At 42.6% G+C, this 18841-nt stretch overlaps 1 protein-coding gene across 3 annotated transcripts in view; it reads left to right on the top strand.

Moving 5' to 3' along the window:
- The window catches only part of KIF13B (kinesin family member 13B), a 205515-nt gene that overhangs the window by 122665 nt on the left and 64009 nt on the right, over nucleotides 1-18841 (top strand). For all 3 annotated transcript variants that reach the window (XM_042243543.2, XM_027964609.3, XM_027964610.3), the window contains exons 19-27: nucleotides 2447-2593; nucleotides 4306-4455; nucleotides 4736-4864; nucleotides 8838-9008; nucleotides 10874-11031; nucleotides 11999-12131; nucleotides 16214-16360; nucleotides 16959-16988; nucleotides 18475-18574. In XM_042243543.2, the coding sequence (XP_042099477.2) occupies nucleotides 2447-2593; nucleotides 4306-4455; nucleotides 4736-4864; nucleotides 8838-9008; nucleotides 10874-11031; nucleotides 11999-12131; nucleotides 16214-16360; nucleotides 16959-16988; nucleotides 18475-18574 (1165 nt within the window). The remainder of the gene's footprint in view (nucleotides 1-2446; nucleotides 2594-4305; nucleotides 4456-4735; nucleotides 4865-8837; nucleotides 9009-10873; nucleotides 11032-11998; nucleotides 12132-16213; nucleotides 16361-16958; nucleotides 16989-18474; nucleotides 18575-18841) is intronic.

The following is an 18841-nucleotide window of genomic DNA, read 5'->3' as shown; positions in this document are numbered from 1 at the left end:
TGTTTTTTTGTATAATGTAAGAAGTCTAATAAAAGTAGGGGGGAAGTTCAGTTCAGTCGCTCAGTCGTGCCCGACTCTGCGACCCCATGGACTGCAGCACGCCAGGCCTCCCTGTCTACCACCGACTCCCAGACCCTACTCATACTCATGTCCATCGCGTTGGTGATGCCATCTCATCTTCTGTCATCCCTTTGTCCTTCCGCCTTCAATCTTTCCCAGCATCAGGGTCTTTTCTAATGAATTGGTTCTTCGCAGCAGGTGGCCAGAGTGTTGGAGTTTCAGTTCAGTATCAGTCCTTCCAGCAAGATCTCCTCTCCTTGCCATTCAGATGTATCTTTCTTACGTGGGTTTCTTTTTACAGTTCTCGATCATGTTAGTACATAATTTTTGGTGGATTAGGTAGGATTTTGTATTCAGATATTCATTCCCTAGCTGGCTGAATATAAGGTAGAAGGGCCTTTACCATATGTGAGAGTTTGGTAATTCTTGAACTTCACGGTTCTAAAATCCTTTCTTCATTATGTAAATTCTGTTTCTTTGGAACTAATAATAGGCCAGATGTTAAGGCAACATTGAGTGTCAAAATTCTCTAAAGTTCTAAGCAGACAGAAGAGTTTTTTAAAAATTCTAATAAATCTCAATTGATTAGTGATCTGCTAGATCCATCTCTCTGGGGGAGATATACAGAGGCATGTTTACTTTCCGCTCTGTGAATTCCAGAAGTTTAAACTTTTTTCCTACATAAAAGCACATTGTTGGGACTACCCTGATGGTCTGGTGGCTAAGATTCCACGCTCCGAGTGCAGGGGGCCCGGGGTTCAAACCTTGGTTAGGGAACTAGATCCCACATGCCTCAACTAGAGATCTGTCATACCACAACAAAGAGCCAGTACAGCCAGATAAATTAATAAATATTTTAAAAAGCAGTAGAACCGTATTATATTTTTAAAAAAGCATGTTGCTTTTCTAAGCTGGGAAAATTCACGGAGTACCGTTTCTTTTTTTCTGAGATGACGTTCACATAGCATCAAGTCAATGTTTTAACGGGAACAGTTCAGTGTCATGTAGTGTGTTCACAATATTGCATACAACCAGCATCTCTAGCTGGTTCTGTACTTTTCCATTTTGGTTTTAAAATATTTTCTGTTTGTTCATCTGTTTTTGGCTGTTGTGGCTGTTCGGCTGTCCTTGTCGCTGCACAGCTTTTCTCTACTTGCAGTCAGCTGAGACTGCTCTCTGGTTGCAGCGTGAGGGCCTCTCGCCGCAGTGCCTTCTTGTGGCAGAGCTCAGGCTCTGTAGCTGTGGTGCACGGGCTCAGCTGATTGCAGCGTGAGGGCCTCTCGCCGCAGTGCCTTCTCTTGTAGCAGAGCTCAGGCTCCGTAGCTGTGGTGCACGGGCTCAGCTGATTGCAGCGTGAGGGTCTCTCGCTGCAGCGCCTGCTCTTGTTGCAGAGTCAGGCTCCCTAGTTGTGGTGCACGGGCTCAGCTGCTTCACGGCACGTGGGATCTTCCCAAATCAGAGACCGAGCCTGTATCTCCTGCACTGGAGGTGGATTCTTTACCAGATGTTCCCTGGTGAGCTACCTAGGAAGCCCTTTAACTTTTTAATAATGAATCCAAACTCTGTGTATTTGGCAGTTGGTATCATTTGTTGCGTGCAGATGAGTAAACAGGACACTTTTCACAATTTACTCTTGTAATCACTTGTGTTTGGTACTGCATTAAGATACTAGCCGTTCAAAAAAACTGTCATTCAAACTTTTGAAAGATTCTTAACCATTCCTTCCAGAAAACTTGCCCTTCTCATTCACTGCTTAGGACCCTCTTCCTCCCCACTGGCTCTCTTTGGTCATCTGATGGTCTGATTAAGACACTTCTGTTTTGGGCCACACCTCATGGAGTGAGGGGTCTTGGTTCCTCCACCAGGGATCGAACTCACGTCCCCTCAGTGGAAGCACAGAGTCCTAACCACCGGACCCCCAGGGAAGTCCCCCAGTTAAGACATTTTTGACTTTCCGTTAAATGTGGTCTACTTTTCTGGGATTTAAACTTATATTTATTCTTAAAATTTGACTGCAGTTAGAGAGAAAGGATTATATTCAGCTTGTAAGATTTCTGGAAAGTTTCTCACTGAACAGGTTAGAGAACGATACGGTTTCCGGTTCAGCTGCTGACGTTTGACCGGTGGGTGTATTAGGAGGATGTCGGGGTTGATGCCCATGTTGCTGCTGACCTTTGACCGGAGGGTGTTTTAGGAGGATGTCGGGGTTGATGCCCATGTTGCTGCTGACCTTTGACCGGAGGGTGTATTAGGAGGATGTCGGGGTTGATGCCCATGTTGCTGCTGACCTTTGACCGGAGGGTGTATTAGGAGGACGTCGGGGTTGATGCCCTTGTTGTGCCAGTTGCCTCTGTGTCTCACTAAGTCATTCTCACTCTCTTCCCAGCGAGGCTCTCTCCTCAGTGAACCTGCCATCCAGGTGAGAAGAAAAGGAAAAGGGAAGCAGATCTGGTCTTTGGAAAAACTGGACAACAGGTTACTGGATATGAGAGACCTTTATCAGGAGTGGAAGGAATGTGAAGAAGACACCCCGGTAGGTTATTTGACAAAAATTACTGAGCTGATCGTCACAGAAGGAACCATGCAGGGATGAGTCTTATCCATTTTAGGGAAGAACTGTTCAGTTTTCCAAAATACAGTTTTATAAATAAAATATTTATTTTAATCCTGAAAATTATTTAGCCAGTCAAGAATTTTAATAACCTATTTTTCTGGCATCCTCTTTTGTTTTCTCCTCATTGGTGGTGTCTGGATTTCTAGTAGAATCCTCTGTGTTCTTTCTGGCTTCTGTTCATATTATGCATTTTTGAGTCCCATGGTTTTATTTAGGACAGAGGCTGTCTTATCTCTTTTCCCTTTTCTCAGCACATTTAACCTTGCAAATAATAAACCTACGACATCTGTATTTTTAATCGAACATCCGTGGTGCCTTAATATTTATACTGTGAGGAACATTTTTTGAACACGATTTGATCTTTTTTGCATCTGTGTCTCTTTTCCTGTCTTGCATACAGGGTCGTCATTGCCATCTTCCTAAATTCCATATATATGTGTTAGTATACTTCACTCTGTATAATCGGCTCAGTTTCATCCATCTCATCAGAACTGATTCAAATGAATTCTTTTAACGGCTGAGTAATACTCCATTGTGTATATGTACCACAGCTTTCTTATCCATTCATCTGCTGATGGACATCTAGGTTGTTTCCATGTCCTGGCTATTATAAACAGTGCTGCGATGAACATTGGGGTACATGTGTCTCTTTCAATTCTGGTTTCCTCGATTTGATCTTAAAGTAGGTGCTGTAGATCTGAATTCTGGAACTCTCCCCTCAAATTGTAGGTCTGCTCCTTTAGGTCAGCCATGAACTTATATCTATTTAAAATAGAAATATGAATTATTAGTATATTTTCAATGCTGCTGGTCTCAGTGCCCCATAGAGTTGTTCATTTCCTTAGCCTCTTGTTTTGTAAAAGAAAGTGAAAGTGAAGTTGCTCAGTCGTGTCCGACTCCTTGCGACCCGTGGACTGTAGCCCACCAAGCTCCTCCATCCATGGGATTTTCCAGGCAAGAATACTGGAGTGGGTTGCCATTTCCTTCTCCAGGGGATCTTCCCGACCCAGGGATCAAACCTGGGTCTCCCACATTGCAGGCAGACACTTTAACCTCTGTGCCACCAGGGAAGAGTGTTTGTTAATAAAAATGACTTCTTATAGTTAGGTGGCATTTTTTTCTTAATTTCTTTTGTACTCCTCTCCTGTTTCAGCTCAGAAATGAAACCATATTACCAACAAATAATAAAACATAAACCATGCTTCTGTAAAGAGGTCACCTCTCATTAACAGCATCGTGTCTAATGTCTTGGTGGGAACAAGCAGAATAGATGTGAATGAGACATGAAGACTGGTTTTATTCACTCTGCTGTGTTTATAGTCAGTGTGTGTTTGGTCTATTTTCACGGCAAGGCTTCCTCATAAGGGAAAAGAAATGATGAAGTAATGAGGTGTTATTGGTATCGCTGTCTCATGCATGAAGGGTGCTGACCGTCATTCTAAGTGGGAATGAGTGTGTGTGTGTGTGTGTGTGCGTGTGCGTGTGCGTGTGTGCATGCATGCATGTATGTCTGCATGTATAACACAGGGCTGCACTTCATCTAAGTTATCAGACTGTATCAAAAAGTGATGGGTTGAATTCTTCTGTTTTAAGTGATCTTCTGAAGTTGCGTGTTTCGTATCTCCTCAAAGGTGATACGGTCTTACTTCAGGCGTGCAGATCCATTCTATGACGAGCAGGAAAACCACAGTCTCATCGGGGTGGCCAACGTCTTCCTGGAGTCCCTCTTCTATGATGTGAAGTTGCAGTACGCCGTGCCGATCATCAACCAGAAGGGAGAGGTTGGTTCCCTCCTCGTGCCTTGTGTCCTGCAGAGGGCAGTTCAGGAACACCCAGGGTGGCGACAGCAAACTGTCGTTAGCAATTTCCCGTCAGCAGCGAGCGTTGTCTGTGTGTTTTCAATGCCCGTGTTCGCATACTGCTTGACGGTGATTATTCCAAGTGCTTGGAGGAAGAGTCACCGTTAGAGCCTGTTGCATCGTCGAGCTGTCCTCCGTGACTCTTAAACAGGTGAAGGCCGAAATGCAGAGCAAGGGCCTTCTTTTGCTCTCACTGCTGTAGGTGGCCGGCCGGCTGCACGTGGAGGTGATGCGCCTCAGTGGGGACGTCGGGGAGAGGATTGCCGGAGGGGACGAGTCCGTGGAGGCCTTCTCGGATAAGGAGCCCCAGGAGAACAGGCTGGTGTGCATGGTGAGTCCCCGTCCCATTCAGCAGTAGTACATGATTTCAGAATGTTCCCTGTGAGGTTATGCAGTTATCAGAGATGGAAGCATAGCCTTGCTGACTGCCTCTGTAATAGCCCACTGTAAAGAGATGGGCCAGACATGCCACCCTGCGAAAGACGAGTGCCTGGCAGTTACCGTTAGTGAAGCAGCATAGAATACGGTCTTCCTCGGAAAGTGGATTTCTGTCACTGGGTAACTTAAAAAGGAAAGTAACAGTGAAAACGTAGTATAATTCGTTTATGAAAGAGATCAAACATACAGAAAAGTAGTGAGCAGAGTGTCACTGACCCGCACTCACCCTCCTCCGGCAGCCATCAGCTCCTGCCCAGCCTTGTTTTGTTCATGTATATTCGCTGCTTCTCCACTGTCCCCTTCCCCTGGATTGTTTTGCAGCATCCCAAACATCGTATTTCATCAAGAATAGTTTCATATGCGTCTCCAGAAGAAAAATTTCCAAAAAAACCCCAGCTTAGCCAGGATATATCATACGCAAAAATTAATCCTTTCTTGACACTGTGAAATGACCGTCTCCTTTGCTTGTCTCGGTTGATGTGTCCCTCGTCTGTTTTATGGCTTACTCGTTAGGCTCTGGCCCTTTTGCTTGCTCCCTCCTCTGCGTGTGTCCACCTTCTCTCTCATCTTACACTTTGCTTAGTGTAGAAACTGGGTTGTCATCTCGCGTGGTCTCGTAGTGTGGGTTTCGCTAATTCTTTACTGGGTTAGGACGTGCTTGCTATGAACTGGGAGCTAGATAGAAAGGTGACATGGAGAAGAGGAGTCAGGATGACATTTCACAGGGAGAATGAGGTATCTGCTTCCATCAGGAGGCACGTCGTGCCTGGTTTTCTTTGGGGAGTGTTTGCTGTCATGGATGGTTATCACCTAGATATTTCATTAGGAGTTAGAAAAGAACAACACTGTGATTCTATCATCCCTTCATTTATTAGCTGGAATTGTGCTACAGAGTACATCTTTCTGTCCAGTATCGTGCTATTCACAGATAGTTTTTATCAGAGAGGCAGGATGAATACACCATTGTCTCCCTTTATTGACTACTTTTAAAAATAAATGGTTTTCCTTCTAATATCCAAAACTGACAAGCGAGGGTTTTTTCGGTTTGGGTCTTCTTACCATTATATAAACTCTTGGGTTTAAATATGCTTGATATGCTGTGATCTCTTGTATTTATTACCTATGTCGAGGCTCAAACAACCCCATCTTCGGCCTAGGGGAGCCTCTTCAGTGGGCTCCCAGGCCCTTTGACACGACCCTAACCCGAGGCCGTGCCAGCCTTCTTGCCCTGGCCTTGTGCAGCCCGCGCATTTTCCACCCCAGACCTGGAACCAGCCGTTTCTCCAAGCAACTGGATTCCTTCCAAAAGGAGGTGGTTTTTAGAGACCATAGTCTGACGCGTAATAGCTTTTTGCATAAAAGGAAGACAGATGAACGATGCGACAATAAAATATTTGTGGACAGAAACGGAAGAAACCCATTTGGGGACACTGAAGGTATCACAGATGAGGCATTCCCGGGTGGCCAGTGGGAAAGACTGCGCCTTCCAGTGCAGGGTGTGTGGGCTTGATCCCTGGCCAGAGAACATGTTTTGGGGCCAAAAACCAAAACGTAAAACAGAAGCAATATTGTAACAGATTCAGCAAAGACTTAAAAATGGTCCACATCAAAAAATCATAAAAGATCACAGGTGTGAGCATTATTGGCCCTTAAAAGAAGACTAGATTTATTGTTCTGTGATAAAAAGTATGTACATGTTAACATATTGATCATTTTAATTGTATTAAATAAAATGAGTATATTTGAAACTTCAGACAACTTCATTGTCTGTCTCCCGACATTTCTGGACTGTACATTTGGAGCAGCAGCAAGTCGAAGTCTGTGGTTTTCTGCCACCTGGTGGTAGTTTAGGTTTCTGCATGCAAGACCTTGAACCTGTGTTCTAGATAGTCATTCCGGGTTTTGTTTATTCCCAGTACTCTTTTTTTTTTTTTTTTTAATTCCCAGTACTCTTTATTCCTGGCGGTCTCATTCTGAGAAGTTGCCTGTGGAGGAGAGTTTAGCATGTGAAATCTTGCTTTGTTATTCATTTCCATCTTGAGATTGATTTCTAAGAAGGAAAATTAGCTTTCAGATGGAATTCAATCACAAAGAAGTTTGCACTGAACATCCATCCAGTCAATGCCTGGTAGCGTTTTCAGCCATTGTGTTTCATTGGTATGGTTAGTTCTCACACATCTGTCATTAGGCAGCTATCCTGTTTTGTACAGAAGAAAAACTCAGCCTAAGAAAACTAAGGATTTAAGTAATTTGTTTAAAAACAGAACTTAAGAAATGGCAGAGATTTGTATTTAGGTCTGTGTCCTCCAGAATCTTGCAGTCTTCCCAAATACCACATTGCCTCAACTTAAAGAATATAATAAGTATTTTAAACACTTAATGAGAAGGGGACGGTTTTTAAATGAAAATTTTAACGAAAAATTAATACCAATCACTCTATTTGGTTTGGACAAATAGAATGTGTTGGTTGATCATCTTCCAGAGCCTGGGGATTGCCCTCTAGATGTTTCACAGTCTTGTTACCATCATAGGAAAACTGAATAATAAGAATCCTCATCCGTTGCTTACCCATCACGTGCCTGGTAGAGAAGAAAATAATCATTTGCTTTGCATGGTTTTCTGGTCATTATTGATACTTCCTGAAACAGTAAGACTTATATTTGTGGTTATGAAACTATGTAAACCTCTGCCACATATTCAAATCTGTTTTTGTTAAATTTACTCACGGAAGGTTTAGAGCGTGCAGGAAGTGACCAAGTGAAGGGTGTGAGTAAATGCTCAGTGCCGCAGTCTCATGGAGGTTGGCCTCACTGATTATAAAGTCAGAATTCAGTTTGGCTTAGTTAATTTTAGGATTTAGTTTCCTTTGTAGTTGGAAGAGTTTTATACTGTCACAGCTTACCACAGAAACTCTCACTTAAATATCGACCTGCTGCTGCCTGCCGAAAGAAGCATGTAGACTGCTGGCTGCTTTAAAACCTATTCTGGGAATTTCTCCTGGTCTGGTTTTGTTTGGGGCCGATTAAACACATATTCTAGTTTTATGTAGCTGTCACAAAACCCTTCACCCCTGCAGCCCAGGGCATGTTTCCTTTGACCCAGCTCTCCTCTCTGAATCTGCACGGAAAACGCATCAGCAGTTGTTGGTGCAAGAGAGTGGTTAGTGGGCGCGATCTTTCTTCTCCTCCATTCACTCTGCGGGTCTTCAAAGCATACGTTCCTGATGCTTCAGATTTTCCAAAAATGCTTTGGTAGCAAGTACCATTCCAGTTGAGAACCTTACTCCTTTTCATACACTAAAATATCAGATGAATATTTTTCTGCATATTTACTGCTTAATAGTGTGCCCACTGTTTTCATTCTTCATCTTTCTTAACAATCCTGTGTCCTTGTGCTGTATCCATAGTTGGCCAGGTTTATATGGTTAAGTGGTGTTGATATTTGAGAACTTTCTTCTTAAGATGATGATATAAGAAACTAGAATTTTAAATGTTATTCTTCAGCCTGTAAAAGCTTTAAAATGTCCACTTGTATACAGTCTAGATCATTGCTATCTTAGGTCTGCTGCTGCTAAGTCACTTCAGTTGTGTCCAACTCTGTACCCACCAGGCTCCCCCGTCCCTGGGATTCTCCAGGCCAGAACGCTGGAGTGGGTTGCCATTTCCTTCTCCAGCTATCTTAGGTCTACCTCTTGCTAAATCTGGCATTTCACAGATGCAGAAACACAGCCCCGATTGAAAGGGACTGGGATGTGATCAACAAAAGCCAGCTGTTAAGGGCATAGTCAGGACTGGAACCTGTGTCTCTGACTCAGAGTACTTCTTGGAATTATCTGGGTTAAAAACAGAGCCTTCCTTTTTCTTCAGGTGAAAATACTTCAAGCCACTGGGTTGCCACAGCATCTGTCCCACTTCGTGTTCTGCAAATACGACTTCTGGGATCAGCAGGAGCCAGTCATGGTTGCCCCCGAGGTGGACACCTCGTCTTCTCCCATCAGCAAGGAGCCTCAGTGCATGGTGGTCTTTGATCACTGCAGTGTGAGTGTGTTTTCCAGACCTGGGCAGCATTTAATTACTCAGGTCAAAGCAAAATAAAAATAATCCATATTTTATTGAGTAATTTGGTACCTATATATGTCTCGGATCAGTTTCTTCAAGTGGTGAGAAAGAGGAAATGTTAGTCACTCAGTTGTGTCTGACTCTTTGCGACCACATGGACTGTAGCCCATCAGGCTCCTCTGTCCATTGAATTCTCCAGGTCAGAATACTGGAGTGGGTTGCCATATCCTTCTCCAGAGGATCTTCCCCACCCGGGGATTGAACCCAGGTCTCCTGCATTGCAGGCAAATTTTTTTACTTTCTGAGCCTCAGGGGAAGCCCTTGGAGTCAAAAGACTAAAGTGTCAGACTCGCACGGTGTGCACAACTCAGACTCACGCGGCATCGGTGCACGGTGTGCGCAGCTCAGACTCACGCGGCATCGGTGCACGCTGTGCGCAGCTGAGACTCACGCGGCATCGGTGCACGGTGTGCGCAGCTGAGACTCACGCGGCATCGGTGCACGGTGTGCGCAGCTCAGACTCACGCGGCATCGGTGCACGGTGTGCGCAGCTCAGACTCACGCGGCATCGGTGCACGGTGTGCGCAGCTCAGACTCACGCGGCATCGGTGCACGGTGTGTGCAGCTGAGACTCACGCGGCATCGGTGCACGGTGTGCGCAGCTCAGACTCATGCGGCATCGGTGCACGGTATGTACAGCTCAGACTCACGCGGCATCGGTGCATGGTGTGCAAAGCTCAGACTCACACAGCGCTGTCAGTTATGTCTCAGTAACAGTCCATGGGGTTGCGAAAGAGTCGGACATGACTTAGCGACTGAACACAATAACAACTGCTGGGGGAAAACCCAAACTATAGTGTCCATGCACGTAACTCCTCCACCACCAAAAGTTAACTTTTGTGTGACTGTATATGTGTATATGGTACCTGTCTCCAAAAAGAAATCCGTGTTTTGTATGAGTTACTGGAGAAAGTGTTATCTGGGAAGGTTAAGAAACTATTGTTTTAGAGAAGATAAAGATAGAAGAGGGACAAGAACAAAGATTTTAGAGCCCCTCACGCTCTGTTCAGTAGTTTCTTGATCTTTCCCATAGCGCTATTTGATGACAGTGTTTTTTTAAAAAAAACAAAAACAAAAACAGAGGAAGCCAGTTCAGAGGTCATTTTGCCCACTGCTAATAACTAGCAGAGCTGAGACTGTCAGATTCTGGATTCTTTTTTTCTACTTTGTCTCACTTGAGCTATCTCATTTTTTTTCAAGAGAGAGAGGTCTCTTTCTAATCCATTTAGCACATCAAAAGTCTTTGTGTTTTAAAGATTGAGAAAGAGGAGGTTCTATGACATTTAAAAGTAAATTATTTAAAAACTTAATCCTAATTATTACTAGAGACTGTTTTATATCTATCTTACAAAGATGGACAGATTTTTAAAAATTAGTTGAAATAGTCATTCTTTCTTACTATCAGAGAGCATTAACTTCCTAAAAACTAGGAAAAATTGTTTGTCCATCACTGTAGTAACTTTTATATCAAGACATTGTAGATCAGTGTTGTCATTCTTCATATAATTATTTATGCTTTCAGAATATTGCTCTCAGAATAGAATACAGTGCTGGTCTTTCACAATAGATTTTTCAAGGTGTAGAGCTTTAAGAAAAGTTGGAGTGAAAGTTAAGGACCTCGGGCCATCTGAGCATTCACTAGGGGCATTGGATGACAGTTTTGTGCTGTAACTAAAACGTTCTCTTCTGTTTCTCTTCTCCATGATGGAGGGAGGATATGATGCGAGGTGTAAGTAATCAGGTCACTGGAAGGTGTCCCTTATTCTGTGCTTATTTCCTTTTAGGAGTTTTCTGTTAGCGTCACTGAAGACTTTATTGAGCATCTTTCAGAAGGGGCACTGGCAATCGAAGTCTATGGCCATAAGATGAATGACCCTCGGAAAAACCCAGCCCTGTGGGATTTGGGGATTATCCAAGCAAAAACACGCAGTCTTCGGGACAGGTGAATTTGAGATATCCATCCATCTGATACCATTTATACTTTTAAAACAACTGCTGGAGATTAATATTTCCATTTGTGAAGATGACCACGTCCTGAACATTTACCAGTATTCCAAGAAAAGATGATGTTATGTTCATGGTATTAATAGCACAGTTAGACTTCCTTAGAGGAGTGAACTTTTGAAGACTGATGGGAAAAAGTTAAGAAATAGGTAGTTAAGAATAAAGAGTAAAATGAATTTTTGGAGAATGTGTTGCTTATTATTATGAAATAACTTCTAGTTAATCAACTGTAGAGAAGATGAATCAGGATATTCTCTGGAGTTCAGAATTTTTTATTTTTAGCCTTAGCTCAGAGTTCTTTTAAAGTTGCATCAATCATGGAAGGAGGAAGGCTTACTTGTTGACCAATATTTGAAACAGAAGAGTTAAAAGGAAAAGACTAAAAGAGCATATATTTATACTGCCTCTCATTAATGATGAGAACCAGATATTCTTCCTTCTGTTTTTTTTTTTTCCATTTAAAAATTTTAGCAAATACTAAATTAGACACAGAGGTTTATTTTTCCTTGATTCTCTTACCTCGGCTGAGGTACTTGTCAAGCTGCCAGAGCATACAGCGCTACCCCCGTCAGTGAAAAGATCATCCCTGTGAATTGCTACTGTACTACTGATAACAATGCTTCAATTTTTGAATAACCACACTGATATAGTTTGTAATTATCACACCTTTATGAATGAAATAAAGGCATCATCTTTTAGTTCTGATACTGTTTGTTAAAATTTACTTTCAGTCACATTTGCTAGCATGTACTTGTGTATTCCTCATTGAACTACAGGTTACTCTAATAATAAGAGTTATTCTGTTTGGAGGTCATTTTCATTGTTAATTCTCATGTGTAGGGTCCTAAGCTGCTTGTACTGAAATAGAAATGTATGATTTTCCAAGAACTTCAACTATTTCCTAGGTGGAGTGAAGTCACCAGGAAAGTGGAGTTTTGGGTCCAAATCTTGGAACAGAATGAGAATGGCGAGTACTGCCCTGTAGAGGTGATTCCTGCGAAGGACGTGCCGACAGGCGGGATCTTCCAGCTCCGGCAGGTATTGAGATTGCGAATGTTAGCACTGAGTTCTTTGGTGCCGTAAAGGTTAATGTTGGATTCCTTTTAGTGGAAACATCAGTGACGATGAAATCTAGACTGGCCAAGACCATTTCTTCTGTTAAAGTCGTCTCTCACTTCATGTGTGTCTTCTTTCATTTAAAAAAAAACTGCTATCTTTAGTATTTAAAACCAACTTCTGTTAAGTTGAAGTAAGAAAAAGATAAGCTTTAAAGTGGCTTAGAATTGAATTGTTGGAAGTAAAACGAGCATACCGAGCAGCATTAGAGCATTTATAAAGATGCAGAGAGGCCGTGTGACATGGCAGAGCGAACAAGCACCGTGGAGTCTGATATGCCAGGGCTCGGCTCCAGCTCTCCCATGGCCTCGCTGTGTGTCTGGGCAAGTGCATCACCTTCTGGAATCTTGCCTCAGGTGTGATGTGGAGGGGATGATAACACTAGCCTTGTAGGGTTAGTGTGAGGGTTAGAAACTAATTTCTCACGGGTATGCAGAGCCCATTGCTAGAGACTGGGGAAGCGAGAAGTAGGGAGGCCAAAAGTCCCCCAGTTCTCCACCTCTCCATAGACATCAATAGGGTGTCGTAGAATTCAATTCCACATGGACCCTAACCCACCCAGAGTGAGCATCACGCCACAGACTTAAGGGCTCAGACTTAAGCGCATGGCCGCCTTCACTTCAGATGCCAGCTGGGGCCCCAGGTCACCCACCTTGCTGTCTGACTTGGCTGTAATTGAGGGTTCCTGCGACTCAGGTGGCATGATTTGCTGGTATGTGTGGGCACGCTCAGTCGTGTCTGACTCTGCAATCCCATAGACTGTGGCCCGCCAGGCTCCTCTGTCCGTGGGGTTCTCCAGTCGAGAATACTGGAGCGCATTGCATTTCCTTTTGGGGGATTTTCCTGACCCAGGGGTTGAACTTGTGTCTCTTGCATTGCAGGCAGGTTCTTTACCCAGCCACTGGGAAAGCACTAACAACGGACATGTGAAATTAGGGCAGCTGGGTAGATGTGAATACCCGCCAGCAAGAAACCAGTATCGCAAGTGTGTGAGAATCGCCATTTAACTCCAGACAGATGCAATCTATAGTACCTGTGCTGCAAATGAAAGATGAGAGAGAACATCTTAATAGAATTTACATGTGAGACTTACAAACACTTTTTTTGCTATTCTTTACATGAAGTCAGTGTTAAGTAGATTATTATAGCCTATGATAGTTTACATACTTTAAAACAGTAGTAAAATATTAGAATGGCTCAAGAAAATAAACATTGAAATCATTCAAAGCAAAATGTAAGGTTAAAGGGAAAAGAAGGTTTGCTCGAATATTTCAGTTTCTGGATGTCTTGGGAGGAGGAAAATGATAAGCGCTTGTTTTCTGACCCTAGTAAGTGACTTGCAGCACATTCATTCATGTGTGGTCAAGGCACTAAAAGCAAAAGGAAATTAGTGTAAATTATAGTGTGAGATACATACATAAAATAGGGTTCAGAAAGGCATGAAGAACATCTTCTCCTGAACATCTGCTGAAACTATATATATCTTCTTTGGATGCCATAGAGATTCATCTGGAAGGCAAGACCGGATAATATTCTGTGGTTTGGTTTAAATTAAATATTTAAGTGTTTGTCACACTTCTGGCAGCCTTTATTGAAAGTAACCAAAGGTATTTTGAACTTATCAGAAAAGGCTTTTTTGAAGGATGTGTGTCTTGACTTGGATGGTGAAAGAATCATACCAAGCTGGAAATGTTCTTCATATATAAACGGCAGAAATGGAGATAGAGGGTGGACTAGGCACATTTGTGTAGAAAGTAATATATCGAAAGACCTGGAAAGCAGTAACAGAAGGGGTTATATAGGCTTGTGGGCTTCCCTGGTGGCTTAGTGGTAAAGATTCTGCCTGCCAATGCAGGAGACGTGGGTTTGATCCCTGGTTTGGGAAGATCCCCTGGAGGAGGAAATGCCTGGGAAATCCCATGGACAGAGAAGCCTGGCAGGAGTCTCAAAAGAGTTGGACAGGTGTTGGTGATTAAACAACATCAATACAGGCTAATGGCAGCTCGTTAATTCATGGAGGGCCTTGGATGATAGGCATATTAGAATTTAATATTTTGGGTTGGCCAGAATATTAAGAAGAGAAGGCAGTGGCACCCCGCTCCAGTACTCTTGCCTGGAAAATCCCATGGACAGAGGAGCCTGGTGGGATGCAGTCCATGAGGTCACTAAGAGTAAGACACGACTAAGCAACTTCACTTTCACTTTTCACTGTCATGCATTGGAGAAGGAAATGGCAGCCAACTGTAGTGTTCTTGCCTGGAGAATCCCAGGGACAGAGGGAGCCTGGTAGGAGGCCGTCTGTGGGGTCGCACAGAGTCGGACACGACTGAAGCGACTTAGCAGCAGCAGCAAAAGGTTCGTTCAGGTTTTTCTATAACATCATATGGAAAAACTCAAACATTTTGGCCAACCCAATATTTCACAGTTGGAACCTACTTTTCTTGAATGGGAAAGTTCCAGAGGAGAACCTAGGAGATTAACCATATGCATTTGCTGGTTTTGTAGTTTAAAAATGGTGAGATAGCAGCAGTTACAAGAAATTCAGTAGGTTACATGTTCTGTTCAAGGCTCTTCTATGGAACATTAAGCCATTCCTGGATCTTTTCCCCCATTGCCCCTCTCCTTTTCCTGTATCATTCCCCAAAGTGTAGATACCCTTCACATTGGGGTACACATTCAGAACAGATCACTTTCTGTCTCAGAAAAGTAAAAACAAAAGGTAGCCATTTGTCTGTCTAAACTATTTTAGACAATTAAAATGGTTTTTGAATTACTTCACAAAATATCTGATACATAGTCCTTGGAAAATATTAAATCAAAGACATCTGCAACCCATCTTTTTAAATCCAGCTTGATAGGATCAATCATTGCCTAAGTTGATTTTCCTGATGATGCAAAACTCTTGGGAATTAAAATCCAATGGAAGAGGGGAAGAGTGACTCAAAATTACATATTCTGGTTCTGTTTTTCAAATTCTGTTTGACATTCCTAAAATTTACAAGCCAGCTTTGAAGTCAGTGATTGGGGGTACTGGGAACTTTCTTTTGAAATGCTACTTCATTGTAAATGTTCAAAATCATGTAGTATTTATTGTGAAAATGTGCTTAAAGAGGGAACGGTGTCTTTCTGATCAGTTGTTTATTTTGAAACTTGGTTTAAATTTATTTTACTTGGGCATTAGAACAGTGAATTCGGGATAATATAATTGTTCTTATTAGTCTGATTACTTACTTTTTAAAATGGATCTTTATATACTGAGTTTGGTAATTGGCTTTTTTAAAAAGGAAGTCTATCTGCCATCATACTATAACTTATATATCATGTATGGTTTTCTATAGCAATATTTTAATGTTTACAGTATATATTTCACTAATATACTATAGATAGTTTATATTTCATTAATATACTAGAGCTTGTGTTATGAATATTGTACATTTAATTTACACCTAGTTTTTTGTTCTTCTTCATAGTGCTGTAAGATTCTTTATGTGCATGTATGATTATTAAAACGGATTCCTAGAAAGTTGAATAGCTGAGTCAAGTGAAACTTATTTTTTAAGGCAAATTGCCCTGCAGAAAGTTTTACCAATTTATGTTCCCACCCACAGTGTATGTAATTGCCTTTTTCATAAACTTTGGGCAATGTTATAAATTGCCTTCCTAAACAATAATTACTAGCTTAGTGAGGGTAAAGGTGTTTCATGCTTATTTTAATTATTAGTTTAACATTTTATATTATTTTGTCGATTAGTAAATTGAACATTTTGTATTATCTAGTATTTTGCATCTCCTTGGTTAGAATGTTTTCTTTTAATGTTTTTTTTTTTTCCAAAAAATATGTAAACTATAGATTTGTTCTTGATTAGTTTTTACTACTAAATGTGAAAGAAACAGTACCTTGAAAGCTAAATGCTTTTCTCGACATTCGCCTGTAGGGGTCTCTCTAAACCCAGATTTTGGAGCTTAGACCCAGTTTCAGAAACTTAAAATTGTGTGTGGTGCAGGGGCAGTCCCGGCGAGTCCAGGTGGAAGTGAAGTCTGTGCAGGAATCTGGGACTCTGCCCCTGATGGAGGAGCGTATCCTGTCGGTCGGCATCGGGTGTGTGAGAGTCAGGGCGCCACGGTCACCGAAGACGCACGAGACCGTCCATGTGAGTCTCAGGACAGCCAACCGGCCAGTCTCCGGGAACCTGTCAGAAAACTGCCTTCCGTGAACAGTTCTTTTCAGCATTTTGTTTCCTTTGATATCTCTTTTTCTTTTGATGCTCTTTTTTAAAAACTGTATTATATTTGCATAGAATCACTGTCTCAGGCTGTTGGTTGTCCCTGGTCCACGGCAAGCTGAGGGTTAAAACATCTCCGCCTCCCGGAACTCCTCAGTGCCTGCTTGCTAGTCATTAACCCCCTCCCCACCATCACCCACATCTCCCCGGAAACCCCCTACTGGCTGATGAAGACTCTTTGCCAGCAGGTGTTTGATTTCCCCTGGGGAGTAGGACTATAAGCCCAGCAGGAAAAGTATTGTACTGGCTCCTGAAAAGGTCAGATGAGTGTTCTTCACTTTCCCATGAGGAGAAACTCCAACTCCCTGAAAACTGTAAAGTGAGGCTGGAAGCTGGTGGGAGCTGAACAGGCATATTCATAAAATTAGAAAATATAAACTATAGGGCTAGATTTGGGTTGTTTAGTGTAGCCTGATTCTTGGATAAATGCTGGTTTCGGCTCTGCATAACATGTTTTTCCTTTTAGGAGGAAGAGGAGGACATGGACAGCTACCAGGTAATGAAGCATGGGTTAGCCTCATCAAATTAGCTTGATTAAAGTACTCAATTACAGGTTCTCGAGTCTTGCCATCCTGTCGCTTAATAATTGCATAATTAGCTTTGATTCAAGTACTGCTTTTTCTCAAGTTTTAAAACAGAGTCGAGAACCACCCTTTGTGACTGTTTCTCCTTTTCCAAACCTGGGGCTCCCGATCCAGGCCCTTATAGACCCATTTCTTCAGATCCTTTTCCTGTTTCCCCAAAAAGAGTGGTCTCAGACTGGGCTCCAGTGAAGCTACACCCCCATACGCGTCTTCAAGCCACGCCCCTAGGTGTCTTCCACACTTTAAGGCAGGTCACCTTTTCCCGTTTCTTGGAGTCGTACAGATATTCTTTCATTTTCTCCCTCGCTTCATTCCATACTGTCCTGCAAGATTTTGTCTGATAAGTTTTATTTTGCCAGTCTGGTTAGTCATCATCTAGGACTGTCAGAGCTCTTTGGATCCTGAATATGTCATCTAGTGTCGTCACCCTCATGATTCGGCCTCATTCTAATTGGATAAAAATGTCTGCCTTCCTATAAGTCACTGATAAAAGCCTTGCATCGGAGAGGGTTAAACACAGAGTCCTGTGGCACGACCGTACAGGCTTCTTTTAAGCTGATGTTATTCCATGAATCACCGTCCTTTGGATGTGATATTTCATTTGTCCGTAATTTCGCCCAAGTAGATCCATTGCACGTTTCTCCATCTTGTCCACAAGAATGTCAGGAGTTATTTGGTTAAGTGCCTTAGTGAAACCCAGATACACCCAGTCTGCTCAGCATTCCCCTGATCTACCCGTTTCGTAACTTTATTACAGAAGGAAGTGAGGTAAGACGGCTGTGTAGTCAGGTGTTGACTGGTAGAGGTTAGTCTGTTGATAACGCTCCCCACAGAAACAAGGAGAGAGGCGTTTACGTGATGTACAGAGACTGGTGGAACATGTTGAAGACTGTAGTTAAGAAATTTGAAAAGATCTAATGGTGGTTCTAAAGGAAATAAATGTGAAGATTGTCAAATAGTATTTGTGATTTTTGTGGGATCTTAGTTCACCAGCCAGGGATCGAACGTGCATTTCCTCCATTGGAAGGTGGAATCTTAACCACCAGACCACTGGGAAGTCCCAGCATTTGGGACTTTTATCAGCAAAAGAGACCTTGTAAACGAGCTCTGTTGTACAAATGCTTGAAGTTCTGTTCTATCCTTTGAGCCAACAGAAATGCAACTGGTTCTGGATATCAGAGAATGCCCTTTCAGGAACGGTCTTATTATAGGACACAAATGCTTTAATTTCTGAAAGTTTCTGTTCTTAATAATGGCTGAAGTCAACTTACAGTGACAACAAAAATGTTAGGGTGTCATACTTTATGTTTTTGAAGCCTATTAGAGTAAGGTAAGATAGAGTTTCAGATGTACTGTCTTGATGACATATTTACTCCAAGTTCCTCTGTTCACTTCCAGGATCGGGATTTAGAGAGACTCCGTAGAAAATGGCTAAATGCATTAACAAAACGTCAGGAGTATTTAGATCAACAACTGCAGAAGCTTGTCAGTAAACATGGTACGAAAAGCAACTGGAACGTTTCCCTTCCCCCACATCAGAGTGTGGTTTATCCCCATTGGCCGTCACAGAAAGGAAAAATAGACGAACTCGCCCATCACGGGAACCGCGAGAGCTTAGGAACGGTGCTGATTCGTGTCCTATCCTTTCAGAAGGACGATTACCCGGTTCTAACGATGTCTTTGCGTAGGTCTCCCTTCCCCCTCAACGACGAGGAGACAGGGTATGTGCAGGAAGTGCTGTCCCGCAGACATAACCACGGGAGAG

The sequence above is a fragment of the Ovis aries genome, chromosome 2 (assembly GCF_016772045.2).
Source record: "Ovis aries strain OAR_USU_Benz2616 breed Rambouillet chromosome 2, ARS-UI_Ramb_v3.0, whole genome shotgun sequence".
Classification (NCBI taxonomy): domain Eukaryota; kingdom Metazoa; phylum Chordata; class Mammalia; order Artiodactyla; family Bovidae; genus Ovis; species Ovis aries.
The sequence above is the reverse complement of the archived record's forward strand: the minus strand, read 5'-3'. Positions and strand labels throughout refer to the sequence as shown.